This window comes from Sinohyriopsis cumingii, chromosome 13, assembly GCF_028554795.1.
Source record: "Sinohyriopsis cumingii isolate HCF-2022 chromosome 13, ASM2855479v2, whole genome shotgun sequence".
Lineage (NCBI taxonomy): Eukaryota > Metazoa > Mollusca > Bivalvia > Unionida > Unionidae > Sinohyriopsis > Sinohyriopsis cumingii.
Genome location: NC_142973.1, coordinates 46,146,977 through 46,169,385, shown reverse-complemented (window position 1 = coordinate 46,169,385; position 22,409 = coordinate 46,146,977). Strand labels below are relative to the sequence as shown.

At 35.6% G+C, this 22,409-nt stretch overlaps 1 protein-coding gene across 2 annotated transcripts in view; it reads left to right on the top strand.

The window, feature by feature from the left end:
- The first annotated feature begins 8,647 nt into the window (after positions 1–8,647).
- LOC149785346 (collagen alpha-6(VI) chain-like) overlaps positions 8,648–22,409 on the top strand; it is a 98,402-nt gene continuing 84,640 nt past the window's right edge. For both annotated transcript variants that reach the window (XM_089979237.1, XM_089979236.1), the window contains exons 1-2: positions 8,648–8,751; positions 15,518–15,602. In XM_089979237.1, the coding sequence (XP_089835363.1) occupies positions 15,536–15,602 (67 nt within the window). In that variant the 5' untranslated portion in view covers positions 8,648–8,751; positions 15,518–15,535. The remainder of the gene's footprint in view (positions 8,752–15,517; positions 15,603–22,409) is intronic.

The following is a 22,409-nucleotide window of genomic DNA, read 5'->3' as shown; positions in this document are numbered from 1 at the left end:
TTTTGCTGTTTTTTTTATATAATAAATACATTCAAAGGTTGAGGTTCTGTACATTAACAATGCAAATTAAGTATTGGAAAATAATTGTGCACTAAATCTAATCTTTCTAATCGCAAGTAAACATTTTTATCATGATACGATCATGATTTTCCACAGTTTGATTTTTTCGGTTTTTGCGGCAAAATATGTTCCAAAATGAAGATCGTGATAAGAATAAAAACACCTTTAAGGAATGCTTAATTTTTTTAATGTCATTTTACTTGTAAACTTTTTTTTATGTGCTATTGATATTGCTCTGAATTAATTTATTTTAGCGGGAGCTTATGTACAAGAGTATCACAGGAAAAGACAGACGTCTGTGAGGTGGGTCAAAATGGGTGACGTACAATACAATCCTTACAACCCGGGTTCGTCTGACGAAAGCTCGTTAAGAAGAGTACGAGGGAATATATCATTGTCATTTCTTATCCTTACTAAAATAACTAATGTTTCCACAGTAATGAGAGATATCACTAAGAAGTAGATTTATTAAACGGTGAAGGTAAATACTTAAGTGCGTCAAAACTGGTGCTGACAAAGATGGACCACCCTGCTATACTATACGCGTTTCCGTTTTCGTAAGGTGCTATAAATCACTTAGATCTTTGAGAAAGCATATGGTTTTAGAAACGATTAAAACTTTGTTGCTAACGTACACCTTGAAAAATGGACTGAAAGAGTTATCGACACAAAATGAATGTCGTAAAGCTCTGTGGGGACCGTTCATTGTTGTTGGTAAAGGAAAACCTTTAGAAATTTAGAGCGCCATCTGTTGTCATACTGCCATGCTAATTAATCGCTAGTATACCATTATGACAACAGATGGCGACACGAGTTGGACATCAAAGACGATACTGATAAAACTTAGTATTTACATTACAGCAAGGCAAATCTGTATGAAAACAGCAGCTGGAATGATGTAATTGTAAAGTTTATAAACAGAATATACAAAACTTGTAATAAATGACAGAGCGTTTGTCATACGACAAACTACAGAATGAATTCAGAAGTTGGCAAATCGCAAGATACAGTGACGCAGAAGGAAAGTAGATCGAAAACTTGCAAGCAACCATTTACAGCTTGGATCAATGAAAACTAAAAAAAATCAGGACTAGAATTATGAATATAGCACTTGCAAGCTGTCATTTACAATAATGCAGAAGGAAAGTAGCACTTGCAAACTGCCACGTCCAGTTTGCATCAATGAAAATACAATATACATTGATAGAATTATGAAAGTAGCACTTGCAAGCAGCCATATACAAAAATGCATCAAAGAAGATTAGGAAATACACGCATATAATTATGGCGGTAATACCCCTCCATACATAGAGTGTACAAATTATACACCTGTTATCAATGGCAACGCGTTGCGAAGATTTCGTTTTTTTAAAAAAATCAAAAGTTACTAAAAGCGATTGATCATTTAAAGAACTCTCTGCGTTTTGTTTTGGGAATTGCGAATTTGTTTGGGGAATTACGAATAGACCGAGAGAAAACGAAATACATTTCAAGCACACTATGAACATATTATGAACTTGTTAATTAAACAACTGTGAAGCAACAAAAGTCACGCTTATAGGAGATAAGAAATAATTGCCAACTTTTGTTCTTCTTAGGCCTAATGTAAATGTTGGTGAATACGTGGGTTACTCCTTATACACTTGGAAAGAAAAAAGAAAGAAAATAAACTTGAAATATATCCTTAAAAACAAATGATTAAAAAAATGGTATTTACTTGTAACCAAAAGCACAAAGGAGGGATTTTAAGACCAGGGAGAATCTTGATTTTGCTGTATATTTAAACAACAGGTGTACAAACCACAATAACCTTATTTATATTCACGTCACGCTAGTAACGACAATATAGAACTCGTACAGTCGACCATTAAATGCTCAACATGGTGTTCTCAAGACTGCATGCACATCGGACCAGTTTATTACTCTTCTGATGCCTATGGAACAAGCATACATCAATATTTAGATTCGTCTAAAGTCCAGACTTTTTCTGATTAGAAAGGGTAAAGTTTTAAACCTTCTCAGTTCATTACGATAGCCTTTACAAACTGATTAATTAAACCAAAGTTCCTAACATTATTAGACCAATGTAAGTCTAACACATTTTTAATAAGACTATTGTGTCAAAATTCATGAAAAATAAGTAAAGATACTCTTTAAGGAGTCAGTGAATTAGGCTAGTAACGATGTAATACCAGTAACAGCATTGCACCTAACGTTGACGCTTGGACATAGTACACAATTAATTTTACTATATGTTCTCTACATTTGTTTCTCAGTACTGACCTTTCCACTGTGTGACAATCAATGCAAATCATATGTTAATCTAAAATACCTTCAAAGATGACTTCACGGTGAAGTTCTTGTCAAAGGTTGACCTGCTCTTTTTTTAGATCATTGACTCTCAACATAACAGCATGTAACCAGAACACGTATTTCACTTCCGGATCATCACCAAGGCCTTATTACTCACTGTGCACTGTCGCCAAAATACATACAGACAACAACACCCTGAGCTCATATTATCAAGAATAAACAGTTACCTTTAAATCCCTACCAAAACTGCATAAATAAAACTCTTCTATCACCATCAAAATGAGAGAGGAAAAAATGTTCTAAAAATAGACTAGAACTACATTCGTGGGTACTGAACTGGAAGTATTAATTGTGATGTAATTCCGCTTGTATTTGTCTGGTACTCGGTCTAGACAGGCAACCACTGTCATACGGAATTGCGTCACAATTAATACTTCCAGTTCAGTACCCACGAATGTAGTTCTAGTCTATTTTTAGAACATTTTTTCCTCTCTCATTTTGGTGGTGATAGAAGAGTTTTATTTATGCATTTTTGGTAGGGATTTAAAGGTAACTGTTTATTTTTGATAATACGAGCTCAGTATGTTGTTGTCTGTGTGTATTTTGGCGACAGTGCACAGTGAGTAATAAGGCCTTGGTGATGATCCGGAAGTGAAATCTGTGTTCTGTTTACATGCTGCTATGTTGACAGTCCAGCATCTCAAAAGAGAGCAGGTCAACCTTTGACAAGAACTTCACCGTGAAGTCATCTTTGAAGGTATTTTAGATTAACATATGATTTGCATTGATTGTCACACAGTTGAAAGGTCAGTACTGAGAAACAAATGTAAAGAACATATAGTAAAATTAATTGTGTTCTATATCCATACGCCGGTAACTAGTAAAATATCTCTCCTGATTAGTAGTGTAGCGGACTGATTAGCAGAGAGCATGCGAAGAATGGACAGTCTAACTGGTGCAGTGCATCATTAAAAAAAAAAAAGTAAGGCGTTTCAGCATTTTAACTAAGATGGAGTGGGGGATATTTCTTCTCTGCTATATCAGTTGTCAGCCAAAATTGCGTTAAGCACCGTTATTTGATGTAATTCATTGTTCAAAATACATGTACTTGTACTATTATTGAGTAGGTGGCATATACGCATAATAGCGAATACATATTTTTAGTACTTGTAATTACTGTCACGAACAGAAGAAAACCACATGACAAGGATATGATCTATAGTGTTCAATCATAATCAACGATCCTGAAATAACTGAGAAATGGTGGTGGAAGTTATTTATAGTATTTTATAGTATGTGTATGCGTCTCTCTCTCTCTCTCTCTCTCTCTCTCTCTCTCTCATATATATATATATATATATATATATATATATATATATATATATATATATATATATATATATATATATATATATATATATATATATATATATATACATACATACATAGACATAACATATTGTACAACTCTGTACTCTGTTCTGGAATAAATATAAATGGAAGCTAAGGAAGCTCAAGGGACTTAAGTGCCAATATACTACTCCGAAGGTTGAATATTCAAATGGTAAATTTAACTATAATTTCCAGACTAGCAACAATGCTCCAAACTGACAATGACTGAAAAAAAAATGGATGAAAAATAAATCATAAATAGTCGTTCGATTCTTTCTGCAGATACCAGAATGATGAATACGTATGTGAAATATATAGTTATATATGTATGCTTACTTCATGTAATTATTTTTGAAATCTTACATGGCTTTCATTGATTTATGATGATGCATGTTAAAGCATGGTTATATTTCCTTTAGGGGATGGACTAAACTTAAGTTGAACAAGTCCAATCCCTCTTGCTTTGTACACATATGGCCATAAAATAAGTACCTGGCACGAAATTAAAGATACATGAAACGCTGACTGTCGTGAGAAATTGGTAACAAAATGTACAAGGCACATAATTTATCTATTGAAAGGACACTATAAAAAATACGTATCTACGTTTATGACATGTATCGATATTTGTCTTTTTACGGACGATCATATCCGTTACGGGTTTAATGTTCGAGGCCATATTGGTAAGTCGATATATTCCCTCTTAAAGGGCCTGCTGTTGTGTTCGGTATTGCACAAACTGTATTTGTACAGATTTGCCGTGAATGACATTTATTTGCAGGCGTATTTAAGTTAAGGGTGCATCGATATGAAATAATATTGATAAGATACATTGCCGAATGGTAAATGTTTTTCAATAGATTTTCGTTTTTGAACCCGATGCAGCAATTTATGGACGATTGTTCATCTAAATCGTTCATGTGATTGTTCCAAATTTTAAAATTATTTGACTAATTTCATTAAATCATTTGTAAATTAAAGTTTTCATTAAAGATTTTCGCATTTTCAACCACGTCAGCCAGAATAAGTCACAATTTGTATACTTTCACTTTCGTTTACGAATCGTTTTGTTCTTGTGAAAATATCAAGTAAGTTGGCACGTAAGTGAATTTATCTAGAAAAATAGACAAATAAAAGAAATAATTCATTCTATTTATTGGTCAATGATCAATGTATGGGCGCCTGCAAATAGGGTCGGAGTGGAGGTGGGCAAGTACCCCCCCCCTCCGATTTTACTATAAACATGTTTAGACCTAAATCCGTACTTAATAGCTGACCACTACATGTTTACCCCCACCCCCAAATAATTCTACCGTCGCCCCAGGATCAATAAATAAAATTCTTTTCAGTATAACAGTGAATGTCAAATATTTCAAAAACCTGAATATGTAACAGAGATAAACCGCAAAACTTAGTTTATTCACAATATTTTCGTAATATCAAAAGAATGCTTTCTCTGCAAATAGGAGCTAAATTATAAAATAACGATCTCACATTTATCAGTAATGATTTTCAATATGGTTTGATTTGTTAATTCAAAATTATGCTGTTTTAAATTTCAGTATTTTTGCCATGTTCACATCAAGACTATGCCCAGCTCTACATAGTGACGTGTTTATCAACACGAAATTAAAAGTAGCAGAAAAGAAAATACAGACGATGACAACACTTGTGATCATCATTCATTTTGACCACTCACTGAAATCGTGATTTTCATATCATAAACAACATACAGGAAAAGAAAACGTTACTTCTTCCCAAAAATTACTTGAAAGATAAAATCTTAAAAAAAGAAATAAGCCGATATTTTTTAAACAAGTTTTTAAAAAATACTCTGTTTGAGTAGTGTAACGAAGAGGTTTCAAGGAAAGAAGCTACCAACTCATACTGGATATAATCCAGTTGTATTTGTTTTTCTGATGATTCCTCAAGAGGTATAAAACAAAACCGTTCCGTGTGTCACTTTGGTGATTTTCCTATATTATGGACATAGCAGTCTCGCTATTGGAGAGATATTTGGTCAAATTTCAGAATTCCTCTGTAAGTTAAAAATTTAAAGCTTCTTTTAAATAACTTTTTTTAAAGTTTGATTTAAATTACGGGGTAATTATCATTGTTAAATTTTTCTGCACCATGACCATTTAGAATGCGGATAATGAAATTCAGTAAAGCGCCAGGATTGAAGTGTCATTAATTGTTTACGTCTTTTCTTGTGTAATTATTTACTCCAATTAACGAACCGAGTAATCAGCTAGGATTCCGGTCCTAGATGTCCTTAACGAACCGTGTAATCGGCTAGGACTCCGGTCTCTTGCTAAATAAAGTATAAATAACATTCAATCTCTAAAAACATTAATTAATAAATAACTTAAACATAAATAACTAAAAACTTATAAATAACATAACGTAGGAAGCACACCCTAAACACCTCGACTAGTAATACCATAATAACCTTGAAAATCTCTCTTCATACATGATTTCTACTAAGAACCTCTATAAACAGCATAGAACATCCCCCCTCCTTTTAGAACATTTTGAAAAAGAAAAAAAAAATCAAAGAAAAAAAAAATCGCAAGAAACACCAGGCAAATGCAACAAGAAACCAACGATATAAAGCAAGCAGGACCGTTCACGAACTCTCCTTCCCACTAATGACAGCCAACCATTCAACTGTAGGGACCTTTATGGACCCACAGATTGAGGCCAAACTATCAGGGTTCCTTGAATCCATAAAAGCCTGGGGGAGGTGGCACCATCCCCTTCTCCAGGAACAACTAGCAGACTGCGGTGCAGTCAGAAAAAAGTGGCACATGCACAATTGTGCGCACGCCACTATAATTAAACTCAACAACAACAAAATTTACTCCAATTTTTGAGACTGCAAATTCGGAACTTGCGCGGAAATAAAGTTTATTCAGTGGCGTATGAACCGTCAAACCAACTACTCCCGTGGGTGGGGGTGGGCTGGCAACACAATTCGCATTAAACTACTTGGTGTGTGTGTGTGTGTGTGTGTGAGGAGGTCGCCATTTTGAATTTAGTCTATCTTCCGTCCTGCAGGTATGTAATGAGTAATCGTAATCAGTACTATAATGAGAGCAAGCAGTGGCACTTAGTGACAACAGGTAAGTATATAAGAACTTTCTATCGGAAAGGTCTATTGCCACGATACCTATTGGATTTAAGACGGAAGTCTAAATCTTTTCTTGATATTGTTCAGCAAGTTCTACAAAGTATATACATTTCTGGGAGATATTCCGATGTTAACAAGCGTGAAAATCTCATTAAAAAAATTACAAATGGAAACACTGAAAGAGGCCGAAGAAGGAACTATTGCAATTCGTAACGCTGAAGTGAAAAACTAAAGAAGACCTAATACAGTGCAAAAAAATTGATCAATATGTGACGTACGGGCAGATATATGGACGTCAGGACTGAGAGAGTAAAACTGTATCACGGCAGGGAATATAAATAATCATAAGAGTTGATGATGCAAACCAAATTTTTAGGGAATTTCCTGTTTGGAGTTTGGGTTTCAAATAGTAACAATATTAAAAATTTGTAAGATTATACATCGAATATTAGAGAATGTGATACAGCTGATTCCAATCGTGAAAAGGTCTGCTCCTGAGTGTTGATAAATATTCAGATATTCACTTTTCCCGAGAGTCGAAGCTATATGTCAAGGGTCTTGATTTGAAATTCGTCATGGGGTTTGAACGAATTGCGATGATATATGGTGGTTTATTTCATACAAATAGTGCTTCCATTAAAATGTATATAGGGCTATATGTGTCTATATCAAGTTTATGCTGACTGGTTACGATACAATAGTTAAAAACACGAATTGCTATGACTTCCGGGATCGGTTATGATTAAAGAGATCATTGTCTTTAGGAGCACCTAAAGAGATACAAGTAATCGGCTCTAAGTTTGTAACTGTTTTATTCCCAACCCCAACCCCAATCTTTCAGCTGAAATTCAGTATACAATCTGTACTATTATGAGTTCATTGAACTGTAAAAATTCCTTTTCTCTATGATGTATTGTGAGTCATCAAAGCCGATAAAAGCCTTTTTTTTTACAAAGTTCTTTTCACACGGCTGAATTAGGAGTTTTTGTTTAATTTCGTGGCGCCAAACTTGTGTAATGTCACTTGTGTAACTAGGCAATATGTTAACAGCGAAGGTCAGCATGGTCAACGTTAAATATCTTAGTATTGGAATGTTCCAATACAATCTGAATGTACGTCAGCGCTCTATCACAAATTATGGCCCAGTTATGATGAGAAATCCTTGATCGGTTGCTTCACGTATTCTAAGTTTGTTTTATAACCTTATCGATGAAGAAATAGTGAACAATAATAACACTCACGTTATTTTTCGTTAAAACTGGATACCTGACTTCACATACTTTGATGCATAACCAAATTCTTATGGTTTTTGCGATATCCGTCCATGTATATGCCCTTATGCTGTTATTGCGAGCCCTAACAGCCCCAAAATTGCATCCCATAATGTCATGTTAGGTCTAGAGTAAATGGATTTCTGTCTTACTTAACTGTGTAATTCATAATTTTCCGCGACTGGAGTTCTTAAGGTAAACGAAAATAGGTAACTTTATTTTGTTCCTTGACCGCACAATAAACGTTTTTATTGGTAACTGGTGTTTCATGCATTGCAAGCGAATTATTCACTGCTACTTTGTCTCTATACGAAATCGATTTGCATGGTATGATGCACTTAATATTTTCTTCTCAGAATCAGACATTCTTACAAACAATTTAGTAGATTTTGACAGGTAAAATGGGCTGGGGATAAATGGTGACACCGCGTCACATAACTGAAGCTGACGGACGCATGCGTGGAGTGATCGATTATGTCACCACACATACAATGCTTAGGTCGTTTAAGCAGTGATAAGACAAATATACAAGCAGATAGCACAGATAGTTCTCCGGGAAGGAAAAGATATTAGTGCTGAAAGGTAGGTTGCATCAATTATTATTTTGTCCTCACGCCGTTTTTTCTGTATTTACATCCATAATCAACAAATATATACCCCCTTGGAGAACAAAACAATTAATACAAGAACTTTGAGAAGGCAAATATTTAAATACTGTATTTCTATTTCTATTTGGAAGACTAAACTAATAATTATTATATTACTTAATAAAACTGTACGCTACCTAATGTAAATGGGTTGGGGAAGTCCTTTACTGAAGAGTTCGTCAGGTGAGGAATAAAATTAATCAATGTTTTTTTTAAAAATATATAATTACAACAAATAATCAAGACATAATGAGTGCAGTCTCTATGAATTGAGGTATCTACATAAAGAAATAATTCAAATAATGCCATGCTTGCTTTAAAACATGTTTATTTTTCCTCATTGGCTTCTCTATACTTATGTTTTTACTTACATGACAAGAGATTTTAGCTCTTCTGATTAGATTGTAAATATTGGTTTTCAATTAATACAATAAATCATATTCAGTAAAACTTTAGGGTATTTGGTACGCTATGATTATGTAGTGGAATTTAACATCAGCAATGTTGGGCTGGTATGGAGTACTAGAAAAAATAAGATTACTGGTCACGATGGAGCCCTCTGAGAATTTGCATTAGGGAACATTTGGGATGGAATGGCCTTCTATGTGAAGTTGACGTTAGCAGTTTAGGGGGTCTGGGGGAATTACACGGTAATATTAAGGCAAACGTTGGATGGTATGGCCATCTATGAGAGTTTGACATTAACGGTTTGAGATTGGCATGGGGTCCTATTAGAATTAACATTACTGGGCCACTTGGGGCTCATTGGGAATTAACATCACGGACACTTCACTATGATCTAGTATGGGAGGTAGCATCAGAGCGAAATTAACATGTATGGGGCTGTACGAGGTTCAACGTGATTTGAACATTAGTGGTTTTGCGCCGGTATATTATCCCGTGGAAACAACATTACACAAGAGGACACAACGGGAATTTAACATTAACAGTTTCTTGCCCCTCTGGGAAGTTACACACTAGCGTTTAAGTCGCTATGGGGATGTGTGGAAATTTAATATTAGCATTTGGATCACTATGAGACCCTATGGGGATTTAACATAGATTGGGACAGTATGGAGTCATATGAGAATTTAACATAAATGGTACGTTATGGGTCCTCTGGAAATTAAAATGATTGGCCACTATGGCTCCATATGGAAATTTGACATTTTTACTGGTACTATGAGGTCCTGTGGGAATTTAACATTGATCCACTATGGAAATTACGGCAGTTTAACATGCTGGAGCTACGTATAGCCATCTGTTGGACTTTAAAATGGGGGTGGGTGGGTGAATAATTCTCTATGGAACGTTAAAATTAGTAATCGATATAGTCATTTACGCAAATGTTAATAGCGCTGGACAAATAAGATGGAGACAAACATAGACACAACATTAAGTTACAGACAATGACTTATTTTTTTATAATCCGTATCACTCACATACGAACAAGTGGATTAGGAAAACTAGTGGTCATTAACACGTGTTCTTAAAGACAGACACCAACAAATGTAACTAAATGGATTGAGTGAAGGTCTGGGATGAATAATTGTCAGTAACACACGTTCTTAACAACAAGCACTGTTGCATCTTAACACACCTATGAAGAAAGGATGGGTTTGGTAATAATCACAATCCACCACCCATGTTAATAAACCAGCATCTACTATTACCAGTCAAAACCCACCTTTAGAAACAAAACGATTATGGGAAAATGGAGTTATCTGATGATCATTAACATAGTTACAATCCAATACTCACCTTTACCATCCAACACCCAGTCTTGAAAACAAAACTGATCAGGGAAAGATGAGTTATGCAATCGTCACTAACAAGAATGGTTACATTCTGATTACAATTCACCTGTACAATCCAACACCAGCCTCGCAATTCAGTAACCAAGGTTACCAACAAAACGGACGAGTGAAAGGGCGAGTTATGTTATTTTTACTAGCACATCATTCCCATCAAATACTTACAGACCTTGAACACCAATAGGAGTTAGGAAGGGGACAAGACGAGGTATTTAATTTTTGTTATGAATAAAAACATAGAAGTAGACACACACACACACACACACACACACACACACACACACATATATATATATATATATATATATATATATATATATATATATATATATATATATATATATATATATATATATATATATATATATATATATATATATATATATATATATGCACACACACAAACATACAAAAATACAAAACAAAGAAGTGGCAATAATGATTAGTATTGTATTTCTGAAATACTAGTTGGATATAAAAAGGGCCACTAATTTTTGCAGTGTGTTATCTAAAGTTGTTCAACACAGATGACATCTTCTGACTATTTTCCGTCTCAAACCTTTTCGTAATTAGGGTTCATATTCCATTTCTCTTTTTAGACATTCCTGTCATTCGATATAGATTCTTATCAGATACGACTGCTTCGTTCTTTCTTTTGCTTTGACCACCCACTTCGTCTCTGCATAGATAGGTTAATCTGGATTAAACATCATGGTACAGATTTTTGTCGATCTTCTAATGCATTGCATAGTCGTATCATAAAAATATTATAATGTAATATTGGAGTAAGGCAAGTATTAAACAACGAAATGCGAGATGAGATGAGAGTAATAGTGAACTTAAGAAGAAGAAAAAATAATGACTGATAACAATATAATTAAATCTTGTAATTTTTTGGTAGTATTCATCAAGTTGTTACGTTCATTTAGTGCTCTATGAAAATACTTTCCCAGATTTCTAACCTCGGAAGATTTCTTTAAATTTATAAGTGTAATAAATTTCAGCATACTCGGGTCTTTCAAAAAATAACAGTTCATTTACTTCTTTCTTAGCGGTAAATACCACTGGCGTTCTAGTACAAAGTGTCATTAACATTCCAGCACTTTACAAAAAATACACCTACAAATTCTTTGTTCAAGTGTTCCATCTCCTTGATTAAATACGCAAAGCATGAGCAGACATCCTGATTCTTGAAAGGGCTTTTATAATTATTGTCTCTGTTACTATAACCAAATACTCCTTTTGGCTAAAATGAGATGACAAATTTCTATTTAATCTTGATCATCAAGGATTCTCTGATTCCATATTACCATTTCTGGATAAACTGACTAGCTAGCCGTTGTATGAACATAGATAATTAAAATCTTTATGTTCGCAACAGCTTGATTTATCTGGTCTTTACATAGACCAAAACTATTGAATAATTACTGGACAAACAATGTCCAATTTGTCTTTCTATGTCAGTAAGCAATAGGTTAGATGTGACATGTATAATGTTATGTATATTTGCTTTAATTTATATTTGATTGGATTTAATTGTTTGATTGTCAGTTTTAATTTTTTTTTATTATTCAATTACATGTTATAGTAATGTAATTTTGTTTACTGGAAGTTGAAATTTACCAGAAATTAGTTTGACCTGACTGATTTTTTTTCTTCTCGTAAACACCTAATAATAGAACTTTGTATCTTAAAGCTGACATAGTTCCTGGCCTTGATACAGAATTAGTAAGAGTTGAAGTAAACAACTTCATTTTCTTGATTTTTTAAAAATTGGTTCTTGGTGTGGATCTATAGGGTGGAATCGAGGCTGTACGTGAGATTATACATGTGAATAGCATCTGTTTCAAAATTCTGGTTTTACCGGAATTGCGCACAAGTCAGATATAATAGTGATGTATTGAGAAATAAGTTTAGTTGGGTTTTAAAAGACACTTCGACGTCAAGATGGTGTTTTTTTCTGTTGTTACCAGTTGAAGTTAAATTTTAATTATTCTTCAAATTATTTGGAATCTAAGAGATTTATTCTTTTCCCTGGGAATATTTAAGAATTTTTGGACAAATACATTTATTGAAATTGTGTTCGGAATTCAAACACCGGAATATTATTTTTTGTGGATCAACAAAGAAATGTTGACGCGTCGTCAATGCTATACTAGCATCAGTATACGTCATCGCCTTCCATTTTGGATTGTCGTCGTGACCAGAACTCAAATTCATGGGAACATTTTATTACTAGGACTTCTAATTTTTAATTCTTGGATTATTCTTGGATTATTTTTGGATTTGATTCTTAAAACCGTAAGGTTTTATCCTTATATTTCCCTTGTTTCTCAAGGGAAATAAATTAGTTGTAAAATTTTACAAAGCTTGTTGTCTTCACGTTTTTCTTGTTACAGTTTATGACAGCTTAAACACGTAACAATACGTTTTCTATTTTCTGAGGAGATAAGCTTAGTCTAGTATTTCAGAATGCGGTAATATTTATTGATCTGTGGGAGTGTCCTCCCCAATTCACCACATATAAAATCATTTTAAGCAGATTTTTGTAACCCAACGATTTGTGAAGATATTTACGTGCAACCGATCAAAGGCATTTACTTCAATGAATTCCCATACCTCTGATCCATTTTTAAGAATTGGTGAATTTAATATTTCAATCACTTAACATTTTGCTTTTGGAGGAACATTTCCAAAACTCGTATATCTATATCTATTCATCCATTGTAAATAATGCTTTTCAAGCTCGTGTGCTTTATGTTGGTCGAGCTCGTGTGATGGACCTCCTGCTGTAAAAACAATTCTAAGAAATGTAGATTTATTAACCTGTAACTCTAAGCGTTTATAATAGAATAAATTAGTTGTTGTTAGTGTTGTTGGGTTTAACACCATTTTTCAGCACACGATAGGCTATACTTGGCGGCCAGTATTAATGGTGGAGGAAGAACCCGAGAAAACCCGGGAAAGATGTATGTAATATTGTATGTATGTATGTATGTATGTATGTATGTATGTATGTATGTATGTATGCATGTACCTATGAATTTTTTCCACTACGTCGGTGTTTCTAGCTAATGAATATGAAATATGCGATGGGCGCAATAAGTATCACGTGCTCGGATTGGCAGAGTCCCAAAAGAATAAAGCGGTACGGTTGACAAAGTACCAAAATTAATTTAAATCCCTTTCGTTATCAACCAACAGACATGAGCTTAGGATGATCCATATAGAAATGCGGAAGACCTCCTGCACTGTGTTCAAAACTTGTTGTCAAAGAGAAGAATATTAGCGAGGCATGGTTTTATATACATGGGATGCTAATGAATCTTATGGTTGATGAAAATTAGCCAGCATAAGAACAGTTGTAGCAGGAACACCAGAAATGCGATCAACAGAAGTACCAAAATCAACAAGAATAGCAACACAACAGCTGCAGTATCAATAAATACGTGTGCCTAAGGTGGAGAACAGTGAAAATGACAATGATAAGCTTTACTTTCCACTGTAGGTCGGGGTCTACGTATGAAGGAAATATCGATGGACTATGCCTAGCTTTGCAGCTCGGATATGAAGGTGTATAACTGAGAAGAGCCTTACCAAAACGTCTTTTAACTTCCACCAATTATTCCATAAGCATAATACTAATCATAATTTGCAACTTTTTAGTTTTAAATTTTGTATGTATATCTATGCTTGTATTCAAAACAAATCTTAAATATCCACAACTGTCCTACTCCTAACCTCACTCTTTGCTTGTAAGTGTGTGATTTGGATAGTAAAGACGTTTGTTAATGATAATAGCATAACTCCAATTTCACTTGGCCGTTTTGTTTGTAAGGTTGTGTGCTGGATGGTAAAAGCAGGTGTTTGACGTTAATTACGTGTAGTAGTAATCATTACAGAATTCTTCTTTCCATGGAGGTCTATACTTTGTGAGGGTGGATATTGGATGGTAAGAGTAGGTGACAGTTGGTAACTGTAGGTGTTGGATTGTGTGTTAGTGACCACCACATAACCTTCCTTTCCCTCAGTTATTTGTTGATGTGAATGGCTTCTGGTATTGGTGATGGATTCTAAAAGATGTGATGACGTTAAAAATACGAGCGTTAGATTGTGAAAATAAGACATTGTGAGTAATTAGGTTGTCAGTTAGAATAAATGATAGCTGGTCAGTAAAGGTATTATTCAGTCAGAACAGGCAATGGTCACAAAAATATGTTTGGGTCAATCATAATATCCATAATGCTAAATTTCACATATCCCCATAGATGCCCATCATTGTAATAACTAAATTCTCCCTTTTTCAATGGTACCATTATTGGGGCCTTGGCAAGCCAACCAGTCGGGTGTCATGGTCATCGAGAAAAAAAAACATGGTCTTGTTAGGACAACAGAGGTCCCCTCAAGCTTGGCTCTAAACTGTGGTTTTATTTATCTAGCAGTATTATAGTAACGTGGTTAAAATGTGTACCGAATATTTTCTTATTGGTGCCTTAGCAGCTTTGGTGACTGTGGCAGATTTGCTTGGGTTTGGGTTTGGAATTGATCTTTGCAGGTCGATTTCGAAGGTAACGTTCTTCTGGGGGCTTCGGGCGTTATTTATTGTCTGCTTCGGCAACTTACAGTTTAATCCATGATAAACACTTAAAACCCCAACAACATAAATATTTAACCAGATCTCTTCCTTTTATTTTACATTTTGCCATCCGTAGTTCTGACAGACTTTTCAGGTACTCCCGACTAATGATGATCGTTGCTCAGAATATAGTATTATCAACAAATGCGAACCACAGACCTTTTCTTATTATAATTTTTCCCGTGTATTTTTTAAGTATCTTTTCTGAATAAGATAAATACTCCTTACAGATTATTAATTTTTCATTATAGGACACGTTACAGACAAACATGAGGAGTGGGCATCTTGTTTTCATCTTGGTGCTGGTGAGCTTCGTTAACTCCCAAATGATACAAGGTATGTATTAATGGGTTTTATTTGGGATTTAGAAAATTCAATATAGTATAAAATGGTCATATTCAGACATACGTAACCGCTACTATCCGTTTTTCTCTCAATGTCCATTAAACCATCTATTGATAAGACGGTCGCAATTTTATTGATATTAATAGTTAAAAAAAGAAGAAAGAATTTCGAAGGCGGGGCAAGGGAAATTCCCAAGGTCGCAGCCAATCAATAATGAGAATATTGGTTAAGTATTTCATAGGCTTATTTGGATCAATCAAATTGACAGAATGTGATATGTTAACATATTTGACATGTACAAATATTAAACTTCAAACACACTTTATGAGTAATATTGAACTTATGAAACTCGTTGAATAATTTCAAGCTTTTGCGAGCCAAGGATAGCAAAAGCTTGCAATTATTCAATTCGTTTCCTTGATATTAAATCACTACTTATTTAAAAGTATGTTTATCACCTATTTTATTTAGTCGAGATAGTTTAAATATAAAGAAAAAACAAATGAGTTCTGTATTTAATCTAATTCTGGCTCAGGCACTGTACCTTTCAGTTCTTGCGCGTGGAAAATAGTTCCAGACGCGAATTGTACAATGAAATATAAAATTATTTTGATGTACACAGTATACTTCATAGAGCAATTGTTATTTCAAATAATTAAGAATATTTGTCACGGACTTCATGTTTCAACAGTGAATCTTTGATTGTGCGATGACACAATGTTCACCTAGGACGAGTCACTAGATTCAGATATGCTTGAACGAGAGAGTGACGGGGACTCTGCGCAAATTGACATTATTCCCCTTCCTCACCAGGTATCTTAGTATCCTGTGGCGATGAGCGAGCGGTAAAGCAGCAGGTATGGATAAATTGAAAGCTGTAACTCAGGGTCGCTTTTAACTGTACAGAAGCAACAGTGGAACTCGGCAGCCTCCTGGGTGACTGAGCAGCCCTTATTTTGCATCACACTTTTCACGTCAGTAGCATGATGAAGGGGCTAAAAAAGGTGCCCTAAACTTTGCCTGCCTCACCTTAACCTTTGTCAGCATACCGCGGTAGACGGGGATCCCACCGAAGCGGTCAAAAATCTAACAAGAAGACAACGGTGACACAACTCACCACCGGTGCGCACATTAACGGCAGCAGATAGACTAGAGAGAAGAACATTTATAGTTGATGAGGAACCTGCTAGATTCAAGATCCACATAGAAGCACTGAAAGAATGTCCCCTAGCTGAAAAGAAGAACTCAGTGAAGTCGGAGTCTTCTTTAGTGGTCTAAGTAAAGAAGGGCGACGTGAAGCAGGTTTTGGATTGACCATCACATCACACCTAATCAGCAACCTTGCAAATCACAGACCAATGCACTGAGATTTGCGCTGCCCTGGAAAAAAGAAATGCAACTATCATCTCCTATGCACAAACCATAACAAACCCAGATGAGATCAGGAACACCTTTAAGGAAGACTTCGAGCCTCTTATCGCGGAAATACCGAAGACAGACAAGCTTGTCATCCTTGATGATTTCAATATTAGAGTTGGCACAAATTACCAGACATGGACAAGTGTCATTGACACAGAAACTGCTTTGTCAAATGCAGTAATCTTCTTAGTGAGTTAATCCGCTGAAGATAAGATCATAATCACCGACATAATCATCCTCCTGCCAAACCGCAACAATACGGCTTGGATGAACTTATTATCCATGCAGTCACATCTCAGTGACTACAAATTGAAATAGGAGAATATGAAACATGCATTTGTCGAAGAAATTTACAGCCAACTAGATACAAATGATATGAATTCTGAGAATGTCGAGGAACAATGGGCGTCCTCCATACACTCTGTGTACTCAACAGCATCCAAAACCCTAGGTCCCACCACACGTAACTATCCAGAATGGCTTGACGAGAACGATGCTACCATACTGAATTTCTGAATGAGAAACATCGGCTTCAAAAGGCATGTTTAGAAGACGGCACTTAACCGTTCAAGAAGGCAGCCTTCTACAACATCAAGGTGACTTTCCAATGCAAACTAAGAGAGTTGCAAGGCGAAGAAATAGGGCAGATGAGAGTCAGCCCTATTTAGAACGGGATGACATGAATAATTTATAAGATAATTTGATGTCAATCGACGGCCACTATCACCAGTAACATATTAAATACTGAGTACTGAAAGAACCACACTGCTCATTGGCAAAGAAAAGACACTTCAAAGATGGTCAGAACACTTCAGCAACATCCTTATTCAACAGTCATCGATCAGTGGATAAGTAATGGATCGATTCCCCCGGTGCAGATCAACATATCACTTCAACGCTCGCTGCAACTGAAAAAGCACTTGACCTGCTGTTCAACGGCATAGCAAATGGAACAGATGCTATACCAGCAGCACATGGTACAGAAAATAACAGAACTCTTCCAGTCAATGCGGACACAGGAACTATACCCCAGGAGTAAAAGAAACATACATCGTCTACTTATACAAGCGGAAAGTTAACAGACCATCCTGCAACAACCATCTTCTTACTGTCAATAGCCGACGAAATCCTCGTCAGAGTTATACTGAGTCTGCTTGTGCAACACCTCTATCAAGGGCTCATTTTGACTCAGAAGAGGATGAGAGACCGCCGACATTGTGTTTGCAGTTCCTTAACTCTGGAGAAATGATAGGAACAGAACTCCAACCTGTACACGACATTCGTTGACCTGGCAAGAGAATGACACCATCAGCCGTATAGGCTTTTAGAAGATCGTGGCATGTTGGCTCGTGTCGCAGACTACGGAGAGTCGTTAGAACGATTAGTCACCAATTGAGGGGACGCTTTACAGATATTATGAAGTTCTGAGAAAATGGTGGGTATAAGGTGAAGTTATTTACATTTGCAACATGCACAGTGGAGAGAATGTTGGCATACCTCTATGTTACTTTCATGTACTGTGGCTGAAATGTCGTTGGATATTGTACTTGAAGAGATTGTAAATGATCTAAGCACACAGCTAACTAATATGACTGTTCTCTTGTGCTAAAAAATCAGCCTGAATTAGTCTAAAGTACACAATCTTTATCAGTTATTAAAATAGGGAAATTAAATTTTTCCAGACCAGACAAAACAGCTTATGAAAGTGCAATTAATGAATTACCAAATATATATATATATATATATATATATATATATATATATATATATATATATATATATATATATATATATATATATATATATATATATATATATATATATATAACAAAACGTTATCGGCTCCTTTATTTACAATTTACCTCTAAGTCCAGCAAGTGAAAATTACCAAGCGGAGCTAGCAGTGTTTTGAAAGGTGCACATCTGAATTAAGGCCAAGCTATATACTCTATAACCCATATTGCAACCATCATCATATACCAAAATAAAGGGAATTAAAGGTATTTTGAACTATACCTAAGATAGACAAGGTCTTTTTTAAATAGTTAGTATAACCAGTGAGGTCACCCGATGAAATTCTTTTTCTTTAAAATTATAACCCATGCAAAATACGAAACTGGTGAGCACCATCTGACTCAAGTAATGCTACTGCCTTGCTGACACTGCTGTATGCTTGGGAAACCTGGCCGGGGTACAGACGAAATGCTACGAAGCTGTACCATTTTCACATCGACTGCCTGTGGCAACTGCTGAGGATAAAATGCCAGGACAAAGTCTCATAAACTAAGGTTCTCAAACGGGCAGGCATTCCAAGCATCCAACTCTGTTGATGAAATCACAGATGAAATGGATAGGTCACGTTATTAGGATGCCAGAAGAGCGACAACCAAAGAAGATCTTCTGCAGTGAGCTGAGGAGAAAAAGCTATCTAAGGGTGGTCAAAAAGAACGCTTCAAAGATTCCCTAAAGTCATCCTTCAATCACTTCAACATTAATTCTGGAGCTACAGACTTTTAACTCATGATAACTGAACAGGCAGTATAGAAGCGCGAAAAGCGTAGATCTCAGAACTTCAGCATGTCCTCTGTTGATCGAACAAATCCAGTCAGCATCTCTTGTCAAGTTTGCCACAGACAGTTCAGATCACAAAGTGGCGTAATCAGTAATTGACGTAATCACAGAATCTAAGCCAGTTAGTGATGTCATGGTCATCTTCGATGTCGAAGGACGAACAACAACTTTGTTCAGGTTTGCTGGAGGCACCATGTAAATGGATTTTGATGAGACAGATGCAATATCGAATATGGTAAACCCAATATCATTCCAGTTGTTGAATATTTCTTAGAACAGATGCTTACGGGATTCAGTAACTAATGTTGATTAGACAGATGAGTTTATATACTCCAAAAGATTGACATTTAAATCCTTCTTGTCCTGGAGGCAAAATTCATGCCGCGTGGCGCTTATATGCATGGATTCAGTATGATCGTATCGAAGAACGTGATGTACATTTTCTGTACTCCCACGTTTTTGGTTTAACTAACATAGGAGAACATTAAGCAAATTGACTCGTGTTCTAGTTTAAGTTTGTTTAGAATCGGAGACTTCTATATAGGGTAAATGAGGCCATATTCAGACAGATGTAACTACTAGTATTCGCCCGTTTTTACCCAGGCCTATTCAGTTTGGACGGTCTCCATATTGTTAATAGCAAAAGTAAAATTAAATGGATGGCGTGCCGAGGAAAGGTTCCAGCCAGTCAGTAGAGAGAATACTGCACAAGGATTTCATGCGGTTTATTTGGACTGATCAGATTCGCAGAAAGTAATATGTTAAAGACATGTATCAAAAGTAATAGCGGCATACACTGTAGATGAAATGTACTAGGTTATAAAATAACGCAAAAAAAACCTACGCAATGTTTGTACTTTATAGTGAGAGGCAAAGACATGCTTTCACAGAAACACGTATATTGCATGGTGTACTTACTACAACCAACTCGTTTGTCAAACATACATCTCTCTCTCTCTCTCTCTCTCTCTCTCTCTCTCTCTCTCTCTCTCTCTCTCTCTATATATATATATATATATATATATATATATATATATATATATATATATATATATATATATATATATAACCTTTATCTATCATTTCTGGGTTTTACAGTGAATAAGCAGATGATTTCTTTATTTACTGTCCGCCTTGGATGAGGGAGGTCGTGGGTTCGATCCCCGGCCGAGTCATAGCAAAGACTTACAAAAATGGTACATACAGTTGTCTCGCTTGGTGCTCAGCATTAAGAGGATAGTGTTAGGACTGGTCGGCCTGGTGTCAGGATAATGTGACTGGATGAGACATCATGTTACATGTCTGCGGGATGGTGCCCCAGTGCTAGACATACTATAAACGGCCACACTGCAGACATCGTAGCGATATGACTGAAAAATTGTTAAAGCTACGTTAAATATCTAAATCACAAATACACACACACTTTATTTACTAATTGTTGTGTCTTTTGAGTGGTTTTTGTTACACGGGGGGAGTGATTGTCCCTCCGTATTTGGTTTTCGTTATCTAGGGGTTGACCGCCCTCGATGTTATTGCCCGGTTCGAGTAAATATAAACATAAGTGGTGAAACTTATAGGTGGAATAGATAGAGATCTGAGCAGGTATATAGAACAAACCAACACGAGCCCCCGTACATGTAAACAAACAATTTAATCAATTACATACAAACACTGTGAAAATTCATTACATCGGGAATGTACTCTGCTTTTAGAAATTTAACTTTCACCGAAATACAAAGAAAACGCAAATAGATTTAAATAAAATAGCCGATCTGTTTACTGATAGATTTAGTTCATCTGTCGCTGTTCAGACCCTTGGATCTCAGGATGAAACTTTCTACCATCCGTCTCAGGACACTCTCAGAATAAGTCTTCAGAAATTAATACGTCGCAGGATTGCGTCACAGGATTATACGTCTCACTGCACTCATCTCTATGCTTCTCCGTATAGGTCTCAGAATAACATCACCTCATTCGTTCCATACGTGTCTGGAGCTATTTTCTCCCTTTTAAATAAATATAAATAGAGACAACCTAAATTTCCCGTTATTTATGAAACGGTTAATTCTTCATTATTCTCCCTCGTTATCAGATTTCACTATCAGTGTTAAACAGACGCTAAGGCTATCAATCGACTCCACATGTCCTATAATGACCCTAGTTAGTCAAATGGCTAATTCGTTACGCCTTGACCTTACACATTAACACATACGCGAGGCCTGGGGTTCTGAGCCAGCCTCAATTTTTACACAGCGAATAAATAGGATACATCACGTCAATCAATTACTAGATCATTTCCGTCAACACACACTTATTCTTAATCATACCTGAAATCTTCTAAATTCAGCGAATTCACACGGATTCTTGTAATCAAATTAACTAATGTAATGTATTAAATTCTTAGAACATAATCCTTATGCAAACAAGACGACAAATTCAAACAATTCGTCAAACTTATCTAAAGAAGATTAATGTACAACTTCCTATGCATAAACTCAACACAGTTATACTTCATAAAGCAAATTATTACACGAATGTAGAAAAAAGATTCATGCAGGTACAAGTAAATAACTTCAGCAAAGCATTATATATGGCATCAACAAATTACATAGAATTGTCAGACTACCTTTGCTTTCAGCGTTCCTCCCTCTAATCGGTAAATTAGTTCGTCGGTTCCTTTCAACAATCGTCCCCTTTTTGGACAACAGTTTTACGGAAATTTCTTGAAAATTCCCGGAGCCGTAACCTTTGGGTCCCCTCTTGTAGGAAAAGCTTAGACTGATTAAAATTCGATGCGGGCGATATTAA